Source organism: Geotrypetes seraphini, chromosome 2, assembly GCF_902459505.1.
Source record: "Geotrypetes seraphini chromosome 2, aGeoSer1.1, whole genome shotgun sequence".
NCBI classification, from domain to species: domain Eukaryota; kingdom Metazoa; phylum Chordata; class Amphibia; order Gymnophiona; family Dermophiidae; genus Geotrypetes; species Geotrypetes seraphini.
In genome coordinates, this window is record NC_047085.1 from 315,114,066 (window position 1) to 315,139,248 (window position 25,183).

Sequence of the window (25,183 nt, forward strand, 5' to 3'; positions counted from 1 at the left end):
TTTTTTTTTTTAAGTAACACGCGGCTGCCAGCTCTGCGCTTCACTCCCATACAGACCACAGTGCAATGGTCAGTTAATCTATGCAAGAAGAGGAGGCAGAGGAGCAGCAGTCAAATCGCCTCCATGCTGCAAGTTCGCCCACTAACTAGGCCCCAATCCTCTATACATAAACTGTCATATGCGCTCGCTCCCTCACTTGCTGATTCAAAGGCCGTGCTGCCATTCAATTCAAAAGTTTCAAACTGATATTCTACCAGCATCAACCGGCACTTAACACCTTCTGCCAGCTGGAACAACAATAATTTGGCCTGTTTTCTGTTTTGTTTTTTAAAGTCAACAGTCTTATGCCTAAATTGAAGTTTCTAACCTTATTTCCATTGACTCCACCATGTTATGATTAAAATGAATAGAAACAGAGAAACCTGAAAGTCCCGCCTCTCTTCTAATACTCTTGCTTCCACTGGCTCATGAGAAACCTTCCTGTGATTCCCAGCACCATACATTCATTGTTAATCACTAAACTAAAACAAATGATAAAATTAAACCCTATTCATCTTACGTGGAAAGATTTATGAACAAATCCCTTAACTCAGTGAAAGAAAAAAAGAAAATAATTTTATGAAATACACTGTAGCTTCATTCTGAATTCCTCTTTAAGACATATGATCCATATGTTGATTAAGGAACTCCTCAAGTTTTACCGGGTCCTCATAGTGGGTAGTTTTGTTGTAATTTTCATAGTCACTGGATACAACAAACCGTACTTAATACCCACCTGTCTTAATTGAGGACGGAGATTCAAAAACTGCTTTCTGCGGCTTGCAGTTGCCTTGGCAAAGTCAGGTAAGACGTGAATACTGTTTTCCTGCCATTTTAAGGAGTTGAGTTGTTTAGCCTTAGTCAGAATATCCTTTGCCTGTCTGAAACACATTAGCTTGTCGATAATAGGCCTGGGACCTTTGTGTCTGTTAGAAATTCTCCCTGGAATCTGGTGTGCTCTCAATTTCTAGTGGGAAATGCAGGTCAAGAGGCAGTAACTTTGGCAGCATTTCTTCTACAAAAGAAATAACATTGGTACCTTCAATCCCCTCAGGGAGCCCAAGGATTCTAATGTTACTTCTGCGACTTCAGTTATTTGCTTCTTCCAACTCCCTTGTGAGTCTGGCCATATCTTTACAATCTGTTTGAACTTTATACAACTGCATTCTATGTCAGTTACCTGATGCTCAAGCTGATCTGTTTTGATTTCATACACTTTCATCTGCTTTCTCAGAGAATGTAGTTCTTCCTGCATTGTATCCAACTTGTTAGTATGTGTTTGCAGCACACCTCTGATTTTAATTCCTCCATCAGTTGTTCAAATTCAGAAGTGTCCTTTGGGAGGGGAACTTTAGATGGAGTTGGAGGATCTGTCTTCTGCCTTTTTGCTGTGCTCCCAGCCACAAAAGCTGCTTCCAACCTCGTCTGCCTGCCTGATACATATTTGCAGTAGGTGATGTAGTTAAATAAATTATTCACTTTTAGAGTGAAAAATAGAACTGCTATGCTGACAGATAAGCAGAATGGTGCTAGTGAGGGAGGAGCTGCTGAATCACACAGCCATCCTGTCTGCTGGCAAGTTCTGGAACCCCCTTCTCCATCTTTCCACTTCTGGCCTCAAAACCACTTCGGTCGGAGTCCATTAGTGCTTTCCATACCCTTCTTATGTGTTTCTGTATAGGGCTGTCACCTGCTTTGGTACAAACTGAAGAGGGCAGCAGAGCCCTCTGGAGGAGGAGTTGAAAACTTGGAATGGTTTCCTTCTGTATAACTTGTAGGCATAGGGAGAATACTAGAACAGTGTATCTCAAACTGTGTGCTGAGGCACCCCCTCCTGAGATTCCAAGTGTGCTGCGGCCCACTGAGGAGGAAGAGAGGCACCTGCCAGCTGACATCCTACGCGGTACAGTGCCAGTGCTGCCCAATTCGCCGAAGGCCTGCATGATTTCCTCTTCTCTCTAGTTTCCTCCGGCTTCCCTCCTGGCCTCCCAGTCTCACCTTTAAAGCTAATTACAGCAGCCTGCAGAGGATAGCTGGATTTTATTTTCAGTATGGTGATTGAAATTTATATCTGCTGTGTATATGAAAAATGAATGGCAAAAATTGCATTACAATTAGTAAAAGGGATGGGATCTGGGGCAGAGTTTGGATGGGCCTAGGGAGGTCTATGGTTGGGGTACTCGGTTGATATTTGTTAGACTTAGGGGGTACTTAGCTTGACGTAGTCGAGAAACACTGCTGTAGGCAATCAGCTGGCACCAGTGCTTCTCCTCTCCAGCCCTCTTCCCGCTGGCACCCCCTACTGGCATCTCAGGGCCCATCTGGAGGGCCTCTGCACATGTCGACGTGATGATGTCACGCATATGTGTGATGTCATCACAGCGACGTCTGTGCACTTCTGGATGCCTCAAGTCGTGGCCACTACCATTAGTATGCCCCGGCTTGAGAAAGTTTGAGACACATTGGTCTAGAATGACACTCCTGTCTACTAGAAAAGTAATATATTAGCAAGATGATAACCTAATCTCTATGTCATTCTGAGAAGAGATTGCCTTGCCCTTGCAACAATATCCCTTTTGCCACCATTTAAAGAGTGAACAATCATTCATTTCTCCATTTATAAATGCATTTGGTAAAATCTGATCTTTCATAATGTAGTCTCAGTATTGGAAACTATTGTAATGACCGGTTGACGTCTTTATATATTTTACAAGTATCTGTTTCTTTTTAGGATTCAAGTGCCCTGTATGTTCAAAATTTATACCTACAGATGAAATGGATTTGCATCTTGTAATGTGTTTGACAAAGCCAAGAATAACATATAATGGTAAGTGAATTTATATTTTGTTCTATTAATTGCATTGCTTTTCTGCCTGCTTATGGGGTGTGTTCTTGATCCCTTTAGGAGCACTTTTGTCATTGAATATTTATGCAGTGTTATTAGAATGTCTGTTTTAGACATTTGCATATGTACTACAGTATGAAAGGAAATGAATTGCTGTTTGTTTCTCTGGTTTTGCAATGAATTGCAGAGTAACTTTTATAGTTTAATTTCTACCTACAATTTCTGTTGTGATTTATTCTGTACTTGGTGTGGATCTATGTGTTCAAGGTGTTAGCATGGAGTTTGTGTAGGTACCGGTATTTGTGGACATATGCTTTTGAAGTGGCTGACTTCTGATCTTGCAGTCCTTTCAGCTGAGCAGGCTTCCTGTCATGCACTTTACTTACACTCTTTCTTGTGTTAAGCATTTTTTAAGTTGATTTTTATTTGGAAAGATCCTGTCCTGTTAAGCAGCTGATATCTAAATCCAAGAATAAACTGTCATTTGGACTCCTGAAGGAATGACCACAGACGCGCATTGTATTTTCCAAAACAGACAGTACTTTTATTGTTAGTACGAGGGTCATTTCATAAATAAGGCACATGATTTTTTTTAATTTACCGTATTTTGCGCTCCATTAGACACACCTGACCATAAGACGCACCCTAGATTTAGAGGAGGAAAACAAGAAAAAAACCATGCTGAACCAAATTCTCCCTGCCAGGCTCTGCACCCAACCCCAAACTCCTTGCCAAGCTCTGTATCCTGCCCCCCCTCTAGTGGTCTAGTGGTAGGCTGGGACAGGACGGGCAAGCAGGCCTAGTGGCTGGCTGGCTGGCAGGCAGGCAGGTAGGGACACGGTGGGTGGGTTGGTAGGTAGGCAGGCAGGCAGGCCTCTCCCCCCCAGGCAGGAGAGCCCCGTCCTCTCCCTTCTCCCGCCTTATTTTTAATTTGGCAAGGCAGGCAGGCCCCAGCCTCTCCCTCCTCACCCCCCAGGCAAGCAGCAGGCAGGCCCCGGCCCTCTTCCTCCTCCCCCGGGTGTACCTTTTTTTTTAATTTAAACTTCTGGCACCTCACTTGCTGAGAGCGGCACACAAGGATTGCTGGCTGCCTGGTCTCTGCCACTTCCACTGAGAACGACAGATGCGGCTGCCTCCTCTTGTGTTCTCTCGTGGCATAGCAGCGCACCAGGTTGCCTGCCGGGTCCTGCGTCACTTCCTGTGAAAGAACAGAAGAGGAGGCTGCTGCGTCTGCCGTCCGTTCTTGGGGAAGCGGCAGGGACCAAACAACCAGCAACCCTTGTGCGCCACTCTCAGCAAGTGAGGCGCCAGAAGTTTAAAAAAAAAAAAAGGTGCGCGGGGGATGGGGAGGAGGAAGAGGGCCAGCAAGCAAGGGAGGGTGGCAGCATTAAAATAAGTTAATGGGGGGGTCGCACTTTGGGTATTCGCTCCATTAGACGCACCCTTATTTCCACCCACTTTTGAGGGGGGAAAAAGTGTCTAATGGAGTGAAAAATACAGTACATGTTTTTATTTTATTATTATTATTATTACTTTTTATTTTTTTTTTTCAAGTATTTCTTTACAATCCTTCAATATAATAATAATAACTCTCCCTGCTTTGCAATGACCGAGTCCCAATGTCCGGGAAGCTTCGTTATTCCATCTAAGACACCGTTTGGGTAACGGCAGAAGAAAGCTCTTTCAGAGATGCAAAACGATGTCCACGCATAGGTTGTTTCAACTTTGGAAAAAAAGTCTGGTGGACTTATGTCTGGACAGAAGGGAGCATGAGGTAACACCTCCCAGCTGTATTTGCAGTTTTTCAATGTGTGGGAGAGTATTAAGAATGAGTGGCCCAGCCAAGAGCAACTGAGGTTGGGTTTTGTGCATTTTTCTGCGCATTCTTGTAAAAAATCACGATAATACACTGCTGTGACTCTTCTTCCACATGGAACTTTGTCTGTGATGATGATGCCTTTATGATCTTAAGCAAAATCACCATTTGTTTGACTTTTGATTGAGCTCATCGAATTTTGATTGTGCTCGTCAAAATTTTTTAGGTCGTGGAGAAGATGGAGCGCTCCACTCGTTGGACTGTGATTTCAGCTCCGGCTCAGTGTCTCTGACCCATGTTTCATCAATAGCAACAATACGAGTTAAGAACAATAAGAGTTAAGACCTTCAACTTCGAATCTTTGTTTCAGCACGGTTGCATTGTCCAGGCATCTCTGCTGCTGTTCAGCAGTCAATAAGTGGGGGACCCATCGCAAAGAAATTTTTCTCTTTTTTTAAAAAAAATCATTTGTCAGAATTCGGTATACTGATGTTGGTGGAATCCCTGTGGTTTCAGAAAGTTCCTCACATGTTGCACAATGATCTTGTTCAAGAGCATGAGCCACGAGTTTCACGTATCATTCATCGGTTGTTGATTTCGGCCTTCCTGGTCTTGCATCATCTATGCTCACACGACCACTCCGAAAATGAGTTGCCCACCGAGAAACTGTACTACGGTCCACTAATAACTCGCCACAAACTTCACGTAATGCACTGTGGATTTCTGTTGGGTTTTTGCCATGTAGAGTTTCAATCTTAATGTACGACCTCTGATCATCAACAGACACTGTACCCGAGACACCTGCAGCCTCCATTTCCCATACTTGTCACAGCCACACTATGTACACTACAGAGCTCCTAAGCACTCGTCCTGCTGCTTTAAGCACTGAAGTGAAAGTGAAACAAGGTTTACTGCAATTGCATCATCCACTCCCAATATTGCCAACCTGTGCATTATTTATGAAATGACCCTCATATATAAATAACATACCAGAAGGAAACTTGTATTATCAGTCTGGAAATACAATGGAGAGAGTATACAGACAGGAGGTCAGCACATTTCTGAATATATGTTGGGCTTTCTTCCCCACCCTAAAAAGCATGAAGTTATATACAGAGTTTTTTCTTTGTCCTGTAAACACATCTCCAGTTCTGTTCGTGTACTGTCCCTATAGGTTCAAATATGCCGCCTGTCTATCCCACCCCCAGTCCATACTTCTATCCTCCCTGGGGGTACCCATAACAGGAATATTTCTCAAACTTTCTTTTCTTTACATGGGTATGCCAGCCCTCCTTTTGGGACTCATCAGCTCCGAGATTCCTGTGGCCATATATGGAGTTCTCTGCTGAGTTTCACTTTCACAGCACTGTTGGTGTCCTTGGAAATCTGTCTTCGCAGCAAAGAATCGAAACGTAAGCACTCACAGGGGCACACAGATAGCATCCAGAAGAAACTAGTCTTTGTCAGCCCATGACTTACGTTGAATGCAGGCAACAGTCTTCCATCCTGTGTAGAAAGTCTCCCATCTCACTTTAATAGGTTCATGTCCCAATTTTAGTAGCATTTTAACTTTACTAAGCTCCTCTTTCAGTACATGAGGAGCCTTTTTTATTTTTTTTAAACCCCCAAACAAAAACACTTAACCAATTTTTTGTTTTTACAAGGATATTAAATAAATCTGTTCACACTTTCCTTGCTAAATCCTTGCTTGTGTAATATGCTTCATCTTCCTGTTTTCTACTGACTTTCTCATTTTAAGGCTTATTACAATCCTTTCTCAGCCTTTGTAAGATAAAAATTTTTTATTTTATCAGGAGGTTGTTTTTTCCATAGTAAGCCACTATCTCATTCTAATTTTATACTTCATAGCATCAATTTTTTTTCCTTCCTTTTTATCCTCTATTCTTTTCACAAAACTCATGCTTTTGTTTGCCTAAGAAATTCCTTGAAATTCCTTTCCCTTCGTATCTACTATGGGCCATGACTGGTTTCAATTGCTCATATGGTCCATATGGGTGCATTAGCCAGTAGTGCTTTCTTATTTGGTTATTGAATCTTTTTGGTGTCTCCATCACCTATATTTAGGTTCGCCGGCCTCTAGAAGTCATTTTATTATTTTTCAACCTCCATGCCTATAGGTTTTCTATGGTCCTCTTTTTACCTCTAGTAAAGCGTGGAGTTCCTCTACTCATTTTTTTACATTTTATTCCTTCCCTTGTCTCCGCATTCTCGTATCAGACATTAGGTCTAGGTTCTTGCAAGACAACACAATTTTTATTAGTTCTTGGAACCCAAATCTCCCTCCATCCCTTTTATTAAAGCTAGAGAGTCCCACATGTGAGACTATGCTACCTGCTTTTCTAAGGATAAAGCATAGTTACTTACCATAACAGGTGTTATCCAGGGACAGCAGGCAGATATTCTCACAACCCACCCACCTCCCCTAGTTTGGCTTCTTTGCTTGGGCATAGAATTAACAACCTTGTAAGCTGGCGTCGAGCGGGATGGCACTTGTGCATGTGCAGTGCAGGCTGTCTAAAAGCTTGGTGATAATACACTTTCACTGTTTATGCCGGGTTCTGTGGATGACATCACCCACGTGTGTGAATATCTGCCTGCTTCCCTGGATAACACCTGTTATGGTAAGTAACTATGCTTTATAGTAAGTAACTATGCTTTCTCTGGACCCAACCACTTGTCCTCTTATCAGTTTTGGATTACCTCCTCCTCTCTGTCTCAGGTCTCAAAACTACTTAAGTTAGGGTATATCTTGGTGCTCTTAGCACTTTCCATACCCTACTTAATAAAAAAAATAAATAAATAAAAAACCAACCCAAAAAACAAAATCACTCTCCTGTTCATCATTTGGTTGCCAGATTAGATGTGGTTAAGGCCTTTCATAAACCATCTCTTAAACCTCTTCCGGTGGCCTGGAACCTTAATGTTATCCTTTCTACTCTGATGAAGCCTCATTTATATTTATGTGTATTCTCCATTCTCTGAAACCAACCACTTGTCCTTTTTCCATCAGATTTGGATTACCTCATAGAAACATAGAAATAGACGGCAGATAAGGGCCACGGCCCATCCAGTCTGCCCACCGCAATGACCCTTCCCCACCTAACTCAGTGAATAGATCCCACGTATATATCCCATTTGGCCTTAAAATCAGGCACGCTGCTGGCCTCAGTGACCTGTAGTGGAAGATTATTCCAGCGGTCAACCACTCTCTCAGTGAAAAAGAATTTCCTGGTGTCACTGTGCAGTTTCCCTCCCCTGATTTTCCACGGGTGCCCCCTGGTTGCCGTGGGACCCTTGAGAAGGAAGATATCTTCTTCCGCTTCGATGCGACCCGTGAGATACTTGAACGTCTCGATCATGTCTCCCCTCTCTCTGCGTTCCTCGAGTGAGTAGAGCTGTAACTTATCCAGCCTTTCCTCGTAAGGGAGATCCTTGAGACCCGCGATCATCCGGGTTGCCATTCTCTGCACCGACTCTAGTCTCAGCACATCTTTTCGGTAATGCGGCCTCCAAAATTGCACACAGTACTCCAGGTGTGGTCTCACCATGGATCTATACAATGGCATAACGACTTCAGGCTTACCTCCTTCACCTCTCCAACTTGGGTCTCAAAACTACTCCAGTTAGGGTGCATCTTGGTGCTCTTAGTGCTTTCCACACCCTATTGATAAAAAAAAACCCCAAACAAACACTCTGTTCATCCTTTGGTTGCCAGATTTATGAAAGGCCTTAAATACACTAAACTACCTCTCAGACTTACTCCAGTGGCCTGGGACCTTAATGTGATCCTTTCCATCCTGATGAAACTTCTATTTGAGGCAATCTCGTCCTCATCTCTTAAACATCTTACTTGGAAAGTGGTATTCCACATATCTGTTACAACTGCTCGCCAAGTAAGTGAACTTCAAGCACTTGTGTCAGATCCACTTTTTACAGCATTTTACCATGGTGGTTCTCCAAACTCATACAAAATTCCTCCAAAAAATTTCATCTAAACCAATCCATTGTGCTTTTCAGTCTTCCCAAGACCGCATGCACAACCTAGTGAGGCTGCACTCTACACCCTGGATTGTAAATGTGCATTAGCTTATTACTTGGATCGGAGTAAGCCTTACAGAACATCCACTCAGCTATTCCTGTTATTTGATCCAAACAAACTTTGGAGTTTTGTGATAAAGAGAACCGTCGCCACATAGCTGGCAGACTGTATGTGTATATATATGTGTGTGTGTATATATAGCACAGTTACTTACCATAACAGGTGTTATCCCAGGACAAGCAGGCATGATATTCTCACATGTGGGTGACGTCATCTACGGAGCCCCAGCGCGGACAGCTTTTCAAGCAAACTTGATTGAAGTTTCAAGTTTGCACACTGCACCACGCATGTGCTAGCCTTCTTGCCCACTAGAGGGCGCATCCCCACCTCGTGGTCCTCAGTTCTAATTCATCCGCGGAGCCAGAAGCCCTGTGGATATTTGTGTGCTCTAATTGCCTTCTGTCGCCGCGGCTGTGTACGTTTTTTCGACGCGGTCGCTGCGCGTAGATTTTCTTTCTTTCTTTGTTTTTCTTTTTTCAAAAAAAAAAAAAAAAAATTTCTTTTTCCGTTGCTCCGGGGGCTCCCGGTAGCCACGGCCCGGGAACCTCGTTCGTTCCCGGCCACGTTGTAGGCCCATGTCCCGGCCTGTTACGGGGTTTAAAAAGTGCGGTCGTTGTGACCGACTACTTTCAATAACAGACCCTCATCGGTGCTGTTTACGGTGCTTGGGGCCCCAGCACCCGACAGACGCGTGTGACAAGTGTGCCACCTTCCAGAAGCGGGCACTCACGCGCCGTAAGGCCCGCATGGCGGAACTTTTCTCCGTCGAGTCCCCGCCTGGGAAGGCCTCGAGTTCGGCCTCGGCTTCGGCCCCGGCCTTGACCTCGGCCTCTACCTCGGCCTCGGCTTCGGGACCCTCGGCTTCGCCTCGTCCCTCGATGCCATCTAAGCAGGTTGCTGCATTCAAGGCCTCGGGTAAGTCTCCACTTCCCTCCTCAGCTCCAGGATCGTCTAAAAAGCCATCCTCGGGCTCTTCGACGGCAGGAGGGTCCACCTCCGCTCAGCCCAGGATGCCCAAGTCCATCGCCCCGAGGGAATACTCGAGACCGAGGTCGCCCTCTGAGGAGCGTCGGCAGGTATTGCCCCAGGGGATGTCGATCCCGGTGTTCCAGGAATTGCTCCGGGCGTTGATCGCCTCGGAGCTCACTGGGGCCATTGAGCACCTGCAGCAGGCTTCGGCCTCGACTGCTTCGGCCTCGATGGCCCCGCAGTTGGCGACCTCGGCCTCGGGTACCGGGGCTTCGGCTCCCGAGGCGCCCACGGCCTTGACCTCGGCATTGCCCTCGGACTCGGCTTCGAGGGGACAGCCGGAGCGTAGCGTGCGCCCACGCGACAAGGTGCGCCGGGTGCGGCGGCTCTCGTCGTCGTCCTCGGAGTCCTCGCGAGGTTCATCACCTTCGGGCAAGCCTCGGGCGAGGCACCGTGCGAGGAAGGCCAAGCGGTCTCGGGCCTCGCCTCGGTGGCGCGGTCGCTCGTCGCCGGCCGGGGTCGATACCTTGAGGGTACGGGACCTGCGGGTCGATAATCCCAACTTGTTCAGGTCTCCTGCCAGGGAGAGTTCTCGAGCGTCCTCGCCGGGGCCGAAGGGACGGGCTTCGGTGCCCCGGACCCCGGGGGGATCCCCCAAGGGTTCCTTTCGACAACCTCGGTCTCCAACCCCTTCGAGGTCACAGGACTGTGCCTCCTTGGGATCGGGGAGGGAGCCGAGGTACTCTCACGAGGCCTCTCCCTTCGGCTCGGCAGGGAAGTCTCGGTCACCCTCTCCTCCTGCTAGACCTTCATCCTTCACGAGGTTTGTGCAGGATATGGCGGTGGCTTTGGGTGTGGACTTGTTAGAGGGATCCACTTACACCAAGGAGTTTTTAGAGGAGCAGGATCTTCCTGCCCCCCCTCGGGAATCCCCTCGCCTTCCCATCAACAAGGTCCTCCATCAGACCTTCCTTAGGAATCTCGAGGCTCCTTTGACGGTCGCAGTGGTGCCCTCCAAAATGGAGTCAAAATATCGCACCCTTCCCATCAAGGGGTTCGAGAAGGGGCAGCTCTCTCACAATTCCCTTCTGGTAGAGTCGGCACTTAAGAAAACGCAGCCTTCCAGGGTGTCGGCAGCGGTCCCGCCGGGTAGGGAGGGCCGGACCCTGGACAAATTCGGCCGTCGCCTTTATGCCAACTCTCTCATGGCGACGAGGGTGCTGAATTATGCCTTTTCGTACTCGTCATTCTTGCGTACAATGGTGAAGGACCTCCCTTCTTTTCGCCAGGTGATACCAGAGTCCCATAGAGACAGGTTTGCCACCTTCAGCTCTAATCTTTCCCAGCTGCGCCTCTACTTGTTCCACGCAGTTTACGACGCGTTTGAACTTGCCTCGATGGTATCTGCCTGTGCGGTGGCCATGCGCCGGCTGGCGTGGCTTCGTACCCTCGAGATGGATTCAAATTTACAAGAGCGCTTGGCTAACTTGCCTTGCGTCGGGTCGGAACTGTTTGACGACTCATTGGATGCGGCGACCAAGCGGCTTTCCGAACAGGAACGCTCCCTGGCCTCTTTGGTGCGTCCGAAGCCTAAGGCCACTCCGCAGCGTCCCTTCCGGCAGCCCCCGAGGAGGTATCCTAAGAAGTCTACGCCGGCCTTCTCTAGACCACCACCACGGCGACCTCCCCAGCAGGGTAGGGGTGGCCCTTCTAAGCCCGCCACGCAGGGAGCGGCCAAGCCCGCGCCGTCTTTTTGACGGGGTGTGCGGTTGGGGGCAGGCCCCCTCCGCGGTTTCGCTGAACCCCCTCCCCATCGGGGGTCGCCTCAGCGCATTTACCGGGGCGTGGTCTGGGATCACGTCCGACGCTTGGGTGCTCCGGACCATCTCAGAGGGCTATTCGCTCAACTTCTCCGTGCAGCCTCCGGACATGCCACCCAGAGCTTGGCCGCAGTCGCGGAGCCAGTTGTCCCTTCTCCTGATCGAGGCGAGAGCCTTGTTGAGCCTCCGCGCCGTAGAGCTGGTGCCGCCGGATCAGAGGGGGCGGGGGTTTTACTCCCGCTACTTTCTGGTCCCGAAAAAGACAGGGGACTTGCGCCCCATTTTGGACCTTCGGAGGCTCAACAAGTGCCTGGTCCGGGAGAAGTTCCGTATGTTGTCGCTTCCGGTTTTATATCCACTCCTGGAAGCAGGGGATTGGATGTGCTCCCTGGACTTGAAGGAAGCATACACCCATGTTCCGGTGCATCCGCGCTTTCCGCAAGTTCTTGCGGTTCCAAGTGGGAGATTTGCACCTGCAGTATCGGGTTCTTCCCTTCGGTCTGGCGTCGTCCCCTCGGGTGTTCACCAAGTGTATGGTGGTGGTTGCGGCGGCCCTGCGCTCTCGGGGGCTACAGGTCTTTCCCTACCTGGACGATTGGCTGATCAAGGCCCCGTCCAGGGAGGGGGTTATCTTAGCGACCCAACAGACTATCAGTTTACTGCAAGGCCTGGGGTTCGAAGTGAACTTTCCCAAGTCTCAGTTGAGCCCGGCTCAGTCTCTCCAATTTATTGGAGCCGTGCTGGACACGGTTCGACTCCGCGCCTTCCTCCCCCCTCTTCGACGGGAGGCCCTGCTGCGGTGGAGTCGCCACTGTCGGAAGCAATCGGTGGTGTCAGCCCAGCACATGATGATTTTGCTGGGTCACATGGCGTCGACGGTTCACGTCACGCCCTTCGCCCGCTTGCACCTGAGACTCGCTCAGTGGACTCTGGCCTCTCAGTGGCGGCAGGATCGCGATCCGGTGTCTTCCCCGATATCAGTGACTCCTTCTTTGAGTCGATCGCTCTGTTGGTGGACCAACTCTTCCAATCTGTCCGGGGGTTTGCTGTTTCTCGTTCCGCCATACAGCAAGGTCCTGACCACGGACTCCTCAGAGTACGCGTGGGGGGCTCATCTGGACGGTCTGCGGACGCAGGGGCTGTGGTCGCCCGAGGACCGTCGGTGCCACATCAACGTGCTGGAGCTTCGCGCCATTTTTCTGGCTGCGCGAGCGTTTGTCCACCTACTGCGCGATCAGGTGGTGCTCGTGCGGACCGACAACCAAGTGGCAATGTACTATGTCAACAAACAAGGGGGTACGGGCTCTTGGCCTCTTTGCCAGGAGTCTCTTCGTCTTTGGGAATGGGCGGTCTCCCAAAACATGTTCCTGCGTGCAGTTTACATTCAGGGCGAGCAGAACCGGCTGGCAGACAAACTCAGTCGGCTTCTTCAGCCGCACGAGTGGTCTCTGAACTCCCGGGTCCTGCGCGAGGTCTTCGACCGCTGGGGGACTCCTCAGGTGGATTTGTTTGCCTCCCCGGAGACTCACAAACTACCCCTCTATTGTTCTCGGATGTACTCCCGGGACCGTCTCGAGGCAGATGCCTTCCTTCTCGATTGGAGGGGAAGTTCCTTTATGCGTTCCCTCCTTTTCCTCTGATTTTGAGAACGCTGGTTCATCTCAGATCGACCGGAGCCTCTATGATCCTCATTGCGCCTCGTTGGCCCAGACAGCACTGGTTCTCCCTGCTTCTTCAGCTCAGTGTCAGGGAACCTCTACTTCTGCCGGTATTTCCCTCTCTGCTGTCTCAGAGTCGGGGTTCGCTGTTACATCCCAATCTTCAGTCTTTACATCTGACTGCTTGGTTCCTCTCCCCCTGACTTCGATTCCGGTGTCTCAGGCCGTGAGGGAGATTTTGGAGGCCTCGCGCAAGGTCTTGACTAGGCTCTGTTATGCCCAGAAGTGGACCAGGTTTACGTCCTGGTGTTCTTTGAAACATCTGGAACCTAGTTCAGTTCCTGTGTCTTCGGTTCTGGATTATTTGTTGCATTTGTCTGAGTCGGGTCTGAAGACGACTTCCATTCGGGTGCATCTCAGTGCCATTGCCGCCTTCCATCGGCACCTCGAGGGTCGTTCTCTCTCTCTTCATCCTCTGGTTACTCGTTTCATGAAGGGTTTAGTGAATGTCCATCCTCCTCTGAAACCTCCTCCGGTGGTGTGGGATCTTAATGTAGTCTTGGCTCAGCTGATGAAGCCTCCCTTTGAGCCCATCGACAAGTCTCATCTTAAGTTTCTAACTTGGAAAGTGGTCTTTTTGATTGCGCTCACGTCCGCTCGTCGGATTAGTGAACTGCAGTCCTTGGTGGCGGATCCTCCTTTCACGGTGTTTCATCATGATAAGGTGGTTCTTCGCACCCATCCTAAATTTTTGCCTAAGGTTGTGTCTGATTTCCACCTCAATCAGTCCATTGTCCTTCCGGTGTTTTTTCCGAAACCCCACTCTCATCCTGGTGAGGCGGCGCTTCATACGCTTGACTGTAAGAGAGCGTTGGCTTTTTATCTCCAACGTTCCAAGTCTTATCGGAAGGTTCCTCAATTGTTTTTGTCCTTTGACCCTAATCGTTTAGGACACCCAGTTTCAAAGCGCACCTTGTCGAACTGGTTAGCTGCTTGTATTTCCTTTTGCTACGCTCAGGCTGATCTCCCGCTTTCGGGTCGAGTCACGGGGCATAAGGTCCGAGCGATGGCAGCTTCGGTGGCTTTCCTCCGATCCACGCCTATGGAGGAGATTTGTAAAGCTGCCACTTGGTCTTCGGTTCATACGTTCACCTCCCATTACTGTCTGGACACTTTGTCCAGAAACGACGGCCGGTTTGGCCAGTCGGTGTTACGTAATCTGTTTTCTTAAATTGCCATCCTCCCCCCTGCCCATTTTTGGGTTGGCTTGGAGGTCACCCACATGTGAGAATATGCTGCCTGCTTGTCCTGGGATAAAGCACAGTTACTTACCGTAACAGGTGTTATCCAGGGACAGCAGGCATATATTCTCACAACCCGCCCTCCTCCCCGGGGATGGCTTTTATCTTTGCTTGATATGGAACTGAGGACCACGAGGTGGGGATGCGCCCTCTAGTGGGCAAGAAGGCTAGCACATGCGTGGTGCAGTGTGCAAACTTGAAACTTCAATCAAGTTTGCTTGAAAAGCTGTCCGCGCTGGGGCTCCATAGATGACGTCACCCACATGTGAGAATATATGCCTGCTGTCCCTGGATAACACCTGTTACGGTAAGTAACTGTGCTTTATCCAGGGACAGCAGGCAGATATTCTCACATGTGGGTGACGTCATCTACGGAGCCCTCGCGCGGACAGCTTTTCAAGCAAACTTGATTGAAGTTTCAAGTTTGCTACACTGCACCACGCATGTGCATGCCTTCTCGCCCACTAGAGGGCGCATCCCACCTCGTGGTCCTCAGTTCCATAACTAGCAAAGAAGCCATCCCCGGGGAGGCGGGCGGGTTGTGAGAATATCTGCCTGCTGTCCCTGGATAACACCTGTTACGGTAAGTAACTGTGCTTTATCCCAGGACAAGCAGGCAGCATATTCTCACATGTGGGTGACCTCCAAGCCAACCAAAAAAGGGCAGGTGGGAGGATGGCAATTTAGGAAAACAGATTACGTAACACCGACTGGCCAAACCGGCCGTCGCTTCTGGACAAAGTATCCAGACAGTAGTGGGAGGTGAACGTATGAACCGAAGACCAAGTGGCAGCTTTACATATGTCCTCCATAGGGGTAGAACGGAGGAAAGCAACCGAAGCTGCCATCGCCCGGACCTTATGCCCCGTGACTCGACCCGGGAGCGTAAGACCAGCCTGAGCGTAGCAAAAAGAAATACAAGCAGCCAACCAGTTGGACAAGGTGCGCTTGGAAACAGGATGTCCTAAACGATTAGGATCAAAGGACAAAAACAATTGAGGAACCTTCCGATGAGACCTGGTACGTTGGAGATAAAATGCCAATGCCCTCTTACAGTCAAGCGTGTGGAGCGCCGTCTCGCCAGGATGGGAGTGGGGCTTAGGAAAGAACACAGGAAGGACAATGGACTGATTGAGGTGGAAATCAGACACGATTTTAGGTAAAAATTTTGGGTGGGTGCGGAGAACCACCTTGTCATGATGAAACACAGTGAAAGGCGGGTCCGCAACCAAAGCCTGCAACTCACTAATCCGTCGAGCAGATGTGAGGGCAATCAGAAAAACCACTTTCCAAGTAAGAAATTTGAGAAGAGACTTGTCGATAGGCTCAAAGGGAGGTTTCATCAGTTGAGCTAAGACAACATTCAAATCCCAAACGACGGGAGGAGGCTTCAGAGGGGGGCAAACATTGAGTAGACCCTTCATGAAACGCGTCACCAGAGGATGAAGCGAAAGCGAACGTCCGTCTAAATGCCTATGAAAGGCAGAAATGGCACTGAGATGTACTCGAACAGATGTCGTCTTCAGGCCGGAATTAGACAGATGTAACAAATAGTCCAGCACCGAAGACACCGGGACCGAACCCGGATCCAGATGACGCGAGGAACACCAGGAGGAAAATCTGGTCCATTTCTGGGAATAACAAAGCCTGGTCGAGACCTTGTGCGAGGCTTCCAAAACTTCCCTCACCGATTGAGAAACCGGGATCGAAGTCAAGGGGCAAGGAACCAAGCGGTCAGGTGTAACGACTGAAGATTGGGATGCAACAGCGAACCTCGACTCTGAGATAGCAGAGAGGGAAACACAGGCAGAAGCAGAGGCTCCCTGACACTGAGTTGAAGCAGCAGGGAGAACCAGTGTTGACGAGGCCACCGAGGCGCAATGAGAATCATAGTGGCTATGGATGATTTGAGGCGAACCAACGTTCTCAGGATCAGGGGAAACGGAGGAAACGCATAAAGGAACCTCCCTCCCCAGTCGAGAAGAAAGGCGTCCGCTTCTAGATGATCCGGGGAATACATCCGAGAACAATAAAGGGGTAGTTTGCGAGTGTCCGGAGAGGCAAACAGATCCACCTGTGGAGTCCCCCAGCGATGGAAGACCTCGCGCAGGACTCTGGAGTTGAGAGCCCACTCGTGCGGCTGGAGAAGTCGACTGAGTTTGTCTGCCAAGCAGTTTCGTTCTCCCTGGATATAGACAGCCTGCAGGAAGATGTTCTGGGAGATCGCCCAATCCCAAAGGCGCAGAGCTTCCTGGCAGAGGGACCAAGAGCCCGTCCCACCTTGCTTGTTCACATAATACATGGCCACCTGGTTGTCCGTTCGCACCAGGACTACCTGATCTCGGAGTAGGTGGCAGAACGCTCGAGCCGCCAGAAAAATGGCACGAAGCTCCAACACATTGATGTGACAGCGGCGATCCTCCGCCGACCACAGTCCCTGGGTCCGCAGACCGTCCAGGTGGGCCCTCCACGCGTACTCGGAGGAGTCCGTGGTCAGAACTTTGCGATGAGGAGGGACGAGAAAGAGCAAACCTCCGGAAAGATTCGAAGAGTCGGTCCACCAACGGAGTGAACGTCTCAAAGAAGGAGTCACTGTTATGCGACGAGAGACAGGATCGCACTCCTGGCGCCACTGAGAGGCCAGTGTCCACTGAGGAATTCTCAAGTGCAGTCTGGCGAATGGAGTGACGTGGACTGTAGATGCCATGTGGCCCAGAAGCATCATCATGCGCTGAGCCGACACCACAGGTAAAGGAAGGATCTGACGGGCCAACCGTACCAAAGCCTCCAAACGAGGAGGCGGGAGGAATGAACGGAGGCGAACAGTGTCCAGCACTGCGCCTATGAACTGAAGTGACTGGGCCGGGCACAACTGTGACTTGGGAAAATTTACTTCGAATCCCAGTCGCTGAAGGAAGATGATAGACTGTCGGGTCGCTGAGATAACCCCCTCCATGGTTGGGGCTTTGATCAGCCAATCATCCAGGTATGGGAAGACCTGAAGCCCCCGAGACCTCAGGGCTGCAGCGACCACCACCATACACTTCGTGAAGACTCAAGGGGACGAAGCCAGGCCGAAGGGGAGGACCCGGTACTGTAGGTGTAGCTCGCCCACCTGGAACCGTAAGAATTTGCGGAAGGAGGGATGCACCGGAACATGGGTATACGCTTCCTTCAGGTCCAGGGAGCACATCCAGTCCCCTTCCTCCAAGAGAGGATACAAAACCGAAAGTGACAACATCCGGAATTTCTCCCGGACCAGGAACTTGTTGAGCTTCCTGAGGTCTAGAATGGGGCGCAAGTCCCCGGTCTTTTTTGGGACCAAAATGTAACGGGAGTAAAACCCCCGCCCCTGCTGGTCGAGGGGTACAGGTTCCACAGCCCGAAGCCTCAACAAGGCCCTGGCCTCCTCAGGAGGACGGGGAGTTGGGCCCGATCGTATGGGCGAGCCCCGGGTGGCTGTTCCGGTGGCATAGCGCAGAAATTTAGAGAGTAGCCCTCGGAGACGGTCCGGAGCACCCAGGCGTCGGATGTTATCTCGGTCCAAGCCACATAAAAGGACCGGAGTCGACCCCCTATGGGTAGGGGTTCCGGCATGAACGCGGAGGGGAACCCGCCCCATCCGCACAGACTGTCAAAAGGACGGCGCAGGCTTGGACGCGCTCTGCGGCTGAGGCTTAGATTGTCCGCCCCTCCCCTGATGAGGTGGACGCCGAGGTGGAGGCCTAGAAAAGGCCGGCGTCGTCTTTTGAGGGTAACGCCTCGGGGGTGGCCGGAAAGGTTTTTGCGGCGTGGCCCGAGGTTTCGGTCGGACCAAGGAGGCCAAAGAGCGTTCCTGCTCAGACAACCGCTTGGTCGCTGCCTCCAGGGATTCATCGAAAAGTTCGGACCCCACGCAAGGGAGATCCACCAGACGCTCCTGCAGGTTAGGGTCCATGTCGAGGGTGCGCAGCCACGCCAGCCGGCGCATCGTTACCGCAAAGGCCGACACCCTCGAGACAAGTTCAAATGCGTCGTACACCGCATGGAAGAGGTACAGGCGCAATTGAGAAAGGTTGGACATGAACTTGTCAAACCCCTCCCTACGGGAGACCGGCAGGTCCTCCCTGTACTGAGGGAGGTCTTTACCATGCCCCTTAAATATGATGAAAACGTAAAGGCATAGTTAAGTACCCTGGTTGTCATGAGGGAATTCGCATAGAGGCGACGACCAAATTTGTCGAGGGTCCGACCCTCCCTACCGGGCGGAACCGCCGCAGAAACCCTGGAGGGTTGTGTCTTCTTCAGGGCCGACTCGACCAGCAAGGACTGGTGAGATAGTTGAGCCTTATCGAACCCCTTAGGTGGGATTGTTCTATACTTGCTCTCCATCTTGGACGGCACCGCTGTGACTGTAAGAGGTGAAGTCAGGTTTTTAAGGAAGGTCTGAAGAAGGACCCTATTCAAAGGAAGCCTCGGTGTTTCCCTCGGGGGAGCGGGGAGGTCCTGCTCCTCGAGGAACTCCTTAGTGTATTGGGATCCCGCCATGAGGTCCAGACCCAAAGCACGTGCCATGTCCTGAACAAAACTGGTGAAGGAGGACTGTCTGGCGGGAGGCGAGGGGGTTCTCGACCTCTCCGCCGAACAGAAGGGGGAAGCCTCATGGTAGTAGTGCGGCTCCCTACCGGACCCCGAGCCCCAAGAGGCCCTATCCAACGGCTTCGAGGGGGTCGGGGACCGTCCGCGTCTCGAAGACCCTCTGGGAGAAGTCCCAGGAGTCCGAGGGACCGAGGCACGCCCCCTCCTCCTCGGCGAGGAGTCACAAGAACCCCCTCGGACGGGAGAACGAAGCAACTCCGGGTTGTCGAGACGAAGCTCCGAGACCCGTAAGTCCTCACCCCCGAGAGGCGAGGAGCGAGTACGGCGCCGAGGAGAACCTCGCGACCGCTTGGGCCTCCTCGGATGGCGCCTCGCCCGAGGCCTGCCCGAGGGTGAAGAGCCCCGGGAGGACCTCAAGGAAGAGGAGGAGGAAATCCGACGCACCCTGCGCACCTTGTCACGGGGCCGTACGCTTCGCTCAGGCGGGGCCCCCGAGGTCGAAGTCGAGGGCAAGGTCGGGGTCGAGGCCGGTGCCGCCCCAGTGCCCGAGGGAGTCGAGGCCGAGGCCGCAGAGGGCGGAGCCATCGAGGTCGGAGCAGCCGAGGTCGCGGCTTGCTGCAATTGCTCGAGGGCCCCGAAGAGCTCCGAGGCAATCAGAGCTCGTAACAGATCCTGGAACGCCAGGATCCCTACCGTGGTAGGTAGGTCCGAGGCCGGGGGATGCTCCCTGGAGGGCGACCTCGGTCTCGAGTATTCCCTCGGGGCATTAGTGGCCGTAGTCTTTGGCGGGGCCGAGGACGACCCACCCGCCGTCGAGGAGCCCGAGGATGGCTTCTTAGTCGACCCTGGAGTCGAGGAAGGAAGAGAGGACTTACCCGAGGCAGGCTTAAGCGAGGGTGTAGGCTTCGAAGAAGGAGAAGGTCGAGGCGAGGCCGAGGGAACCGAGGCCGATGTCGAGGCCGGGGCCGAGGCCGAGGCCGACGTCGAGGCCTTCCCCGGCGCGGAGTCGACCGAGAAAAGCTCCGCCATCCTGGCACGGCGTCGGCGGAGCGCTCTGGCCTGAAAGGTGGAGCACCGATCACAAGAATCAGTCGGATGCTCGGGCCCCAAGCAGAGCAAGCACCACCGGTGTGGGTCTGTAATAGAAAGTAACCGCTCACACCGGGTGCACTTTTTGAAACCCGTCACAGGACGGGACATGAAACCCGAACCGGCCGGAAGCAAGGCCTGCCGCGGCCGCGGCTCACGGGAGCCCCCGGAGCCGACAGAAGGCAAAAAAAACTCGGGTTTCTCAGTTTTTTGTTTTTTTTAAACGATCAAGAAAGAAAGAAAAGACAAAATAAATCACAGCGACCGACGAAAAAACAACCGGACGCGGCGACAGAAGGCAAAATTCACAGAGCTCAATTTCCACAGGGCTTCTGGCTCCGTGGAAAAAACTGAACTGAGGACCACGAGGTGGGATGCGCCCTCTAGTGGGCGAGAAGGCATGCACATGCGTGGTGCAGTGTAGCAAACTTGAAACTTCAATCAAGTTTGCTTGAAAAGCTGTCCGCGCGAGGGCTCCGTAGATGACGTCACCCACATGTGAGAATATGCTGCCTGCTTGTCCTGGGATAAATATATATATATATATATTTTTTTTTTTTTTTTGCTAGACTTGGGCTGGGCTGACATTCGAAACCTGGGTGACTGCACATAAAAGTTAAGAGCAATGGCGACTTCAGTAGCTTACTTACATTCAACTCCCATTCAAAGCAAAGCAGCCACCTGGTCCTCAATTCGTACCTTCACATCACACCACTGTTTGTAGAATCAATCCAGTCTGTTCAGCCAAGCAGTTCTACAAAATTTATTCTCCATTTAGATGCCAACTTCCCTCAGACTCTGCTAAACTTGTCACTCATGTTAATAGAAACATTATTACCTCTCACTTGATCCTGACAGCTAGGGATTTCCACATGTGAGAATATGCTGCCTGCTTGTCTTAGGAAAAAGCAGTTACTTACCTGTAGCAGATGTTATCCAAGGACAGCAGGCAGATATTGTCACAACCCTCCCACCTCCCCTAGTTGGTTTCGTAGCCTTTTTACTGAACCGATGGTCCCGCGAGCTGATGTTGGCAAGAAGGCACCAGCGCATGCGTGGTATGGGCGGCCCTTGAGACTTTTAATGTGACAGTGCACTTTTTGCACTGTCTATAATCAGGCTGCATGGATGCCTGCTATCCTTGGATAACACTTGTTACAGGTGAGTAACTGTGCTGCATCAGCAATCTATTCCACTCTATAAACATTAACAAATTAAAACAAAATAATAAATAACCAAATTAGTAACATTCATATGGATATAATCCTAATGTAATGATAAAAACACATAGTGTTGATTTATCATATAAGCAATTTCAGTGGAATGTGCATTGTGAAATTAAAGAATGTGACAATAAACATATCTTAATTTATATAGAAGACATACAAAAACTAATGTGGAAGACAGTTGAGACAGGTGATAAACAGATGGCAGAATTACTTGCATACCTATGCACTCTATTTTCTGATATAAAGATCAATAAACATGAACAATATCACTTGTCTCTGCAATTTGAAGGAACAATTAAAGGGATATTAGTCTCAGCTCAGAGAAAATTTGTGTGGCTTTAAAATCGTTTAAAAAGAATCATCTATCTAGGAGGTTTACATAAATCAAATCACCAATACATGAAAAGGAAAGACACCAAATAATATATGCCAGAACAAAAAAGATTTTTAAAATTTGTGGTTGGAGCCTCCATTGGTCAAAATGAAAGCTATTAACTAATATCATAAAAAGGTGAATGAATTACATCATTAAGTACCACCTATGCTATTTACCTATTGCATGTGAAATGCAATAGTTAATGAGAAATGTGTCTGTAACACAGCAATGGGTCACTTGAAATACCCACTAATCACTTTTCTAATGTATAAACATTTAAGAACATAAGAACATAAGCAGTGCCTCCGCTGGGTCAGACCACAGGTCCATCTTGCCCAGCAGTCCGCTCCCGCGGCGGCCCGAACAGGTCACGGCCTGTCTGAGTCACCAGAAGGGGCCCCCTTGCCACCTCGGTTTCCCATTGAGTCTTATCTTCCCATTGAAGTCCTAACCCTCCGGTCTTGCACATGCACGACCTGGTTGGATTTCTATACTTATTACTTGGTTTGCTTTCTATACCTGTGTTACATCCCAGCACCTCTCTCAGTATCCCACGATCCCCCTATCCCTCAGGAATCCGTCCAATCCCTGTTTGAATCCCTGTACCGTACTCTGCCTGATCACTTCCTCCGGTAGCGCATTCCAAGTGTCCACGACCCTTTGGGTGAAGAAAAACTTCCTTGCATTTGTTCTGAACCTATCTCCCTTCAGTTTCTCCGAATGCCCCCTCGTGCCTGTTGACCCCTTCAGCCTGAAGAATCTGTCCCTATCCACCCTCTCTATGCCCCTCATGATCTTGAAGGTCTCTATCATATCTCCCCTGAGCCTCCTTTTTTCCAGAGAGAAGAGCCCCACCCTATCCAACCTCTCGGCGTATGGGCAGTGTTCCAGCCCTCTTACCAGTTTCGTTGCTCTCCTTTGGACTCTCTCAAGCACTGCCATGTCCTTCTTGAGGTACGGCGACCAATACTGAACGCAGTATTCCAGATGTGGACGCACCATAGCTCGATACAATGGCATGATGACTTCCTGCGTCCTGGTTGTTATGCCCCTCTTTATGATGCCCAGCATCCTGTTGGCTTTTTTCGAGGCTGCTGCGCACTGTGCAGATGGCTTCAGTGATGCATCCACCAGCACACCCAAGTCTCTCTCAAGACTGCTGTCTCCCAATAATGCCCCCCCCAATTTGTATTTGAACAACGGGTTCTTTTTCCCTATATGCATGACCTTGCATTTTTCCACATTAAAGCGCATTTGCCATTTGTTTGCCCAGTCTTCCAGCTTGTCCAGGTCCCTTTGCAGGTCCTCACACTCCTCCCTAGACCTGACTCTGCCGCACAGTTTGGTATCGTCTGCAAATTTTATAACCTCGCACTTTGCCTCTTTTTCCAGGTCATTGATAAATATGTTGAAGAGTAACGGCCCTAGCACCGATCCTTGTGGCACACCGCTTGTAACTCCCTGCCAGTCAGAGTATTGTCCCTTTACTCCGACCCTCTGCAGTCTACCCGACAACCAGTGCTCGATCCATCTGTGCACATCCCCTCCCACCCCGTGGTTCCACAGTTTCCTAAGCAGCCTTTCATGTGGCACCTTGTCGAAAGCCTTTTGAAAATCAAGGTAAATGATGTCTATAGGTTCCCCATTGTCCACCCGACTGCTTATTCCCTCAAAGAAGTACAGAAGGTTCGTTAAGCATGATCTTCCCTTACAGAATCCATGCTGGCTTGTTCTCAGTAGGCCATATCTCTCGATATGCTCGCAAATACCATCCTTGATCATAGCTTCCACCATCTTCCCTATAATTGAAGTCAGGCTCACCGGCCTGTAGTTTCCGGGGTCACCCCTCGATCCCTTCTTGAAGATAGGTGTGACATTCGCCAATTTCCAGTCCTCTGGTACCTCTCCAGTTTTCAAGGATAGGTTGCAAACATGCTGGATTGTGCCCGCTATTTCTTGTCTTAGTTCTTTCAGAACCCTTGGGTGGATCCCGTCCGGGCCCGGCGATTTGCCGCATTTTAACCTGTCTATCTGCTTGAGGACATCCTCCTTACTTACCTCTATGTGTTCTAATTTTTCAGCCTGTTCCCCACTCATGAGCTCCTCTGAGTCTGGTATGTTAGATGTGTCTTCTCTCGTGAAAACCGACGAGAAGAATGTGTTCAACCTCTCAGCTACCTCTTTATCCTCCTTGATCACTCCCTTCCTATCCCCATCGTCCAACGGCCCCACCTCCTCTCTCGCTGGTCGCTTCCCCTTTACGTAACTGAAGAATGCCTTGAAGTTTTTCGCCTCCCTGGCCAGCCCCTCTTCATATTTCCCTTTTGCTTTTCTAACCTCTCGGTGGCATTCCTTTTGGCATTTCCTGTGCGCCTGGTGATTTTCCTCCGTTGGGTCCTTTTTCCATCTCCGGAAGGACACTTTCTTGTCGTTTAATGCCCTCTTTACTTCTGTTGAGATCCAAACCGGGTCCTTTGACCGCTTGTTCTTGCCGCCTTTCCTGAAATTTGGGACGTACATTCTTTGTGCTTCCTGCAGGGTGTCCCTGAATAGGGTCCAGGCGCTTCCTACAGTCTCCATCCTAAGGATGTTTTTGAGCTTCCTCTCCACCATTTCCCTCATAGCAACATAGTTCCCTTTCCTGAAGTTGAACGCAGTTGTTGCGGTCCTCTTTACTGTGGGTGTCCCCCTTTCTAATGTGAATCGGATCGCATTGTGGTCACTGTTGCCTAGTGGTCCTCCCACTTCTACCCCTCTTGCAGGCCCCCCTAATCCGTTTAAGATGAGGTCAAGAGTAGCACTCCCTCGCGTCGGTTCCTTGACTAGTTGCTCCATGAAGCAGTCCCTCACAGCTTCTACAAATCCTGTTTCCTTGGTGCAGTTGGAGTGACCCGTACTCCAGTCAATCCCCGGGTAGTTGAAGTCCCCCATCACTGTTACACTTCCAGTCCTGCATTCTTGTCTCAGTTCAGCTTCCAAGTCGTGTCCGATTTCCTCCGGCGTACCAGGTGGGCGATAGTACAGCCCCAGTTTTATGCCTGTACCCTTGTTTCCCGGCAATTTGACCCATAGCGATTCCAGCCCCTCTGCCTTCTTTGCCATATCCATCCCGACCGAGTAGATAGAGTCCTTTATATATAGTGCTATGCCTCCCCCCTTCTTGTGGGTCCTGTCCCTCCTGTAGAGCTTGTACCCCGACAGCGCCACATCCCATTGATTCTCCTCTGTCCACCATGTTTCTGTAATTCCAATTATATCCAGGTCCTCCCCCTTGGCTACGACCTCTAGTTCACCCATCTTGGCCATGAGGCTTCTTGCATTGGTGTATAAGCACCGCAGGTCC

General features: G+C 50.3%; 1 protein-coding gene across 3 annotated transcripts in view; it reads left to right on the forward strand.

Moving 5' to 3' along the window:
* ZNRF2 (zinc and ring finger 2) overlaps nt 1-25,183 on the forward strand; it is a 129,910-nt gene that overhangs the window by 42,191 nt on the left and 62,536 nt on the right. For all 3 annotated transcript variants that reach the window (XR_004538020.1, XR_004538021.1, XM_033930053.1), the window contains exon 2: nt 2,771-2,866. Coding sequence is in view for 1 of the 3 variants with exons in the window: in XM_033930053.1 (XP_033785944.1) it covers nt 2,771-2,866 (96 nt within the window). In the remaining 2 variants the exon portion in view is untranslated. The remainder of the gene's footprint in view (nt 1-2,770; nt 2,867-25,183) is intronic.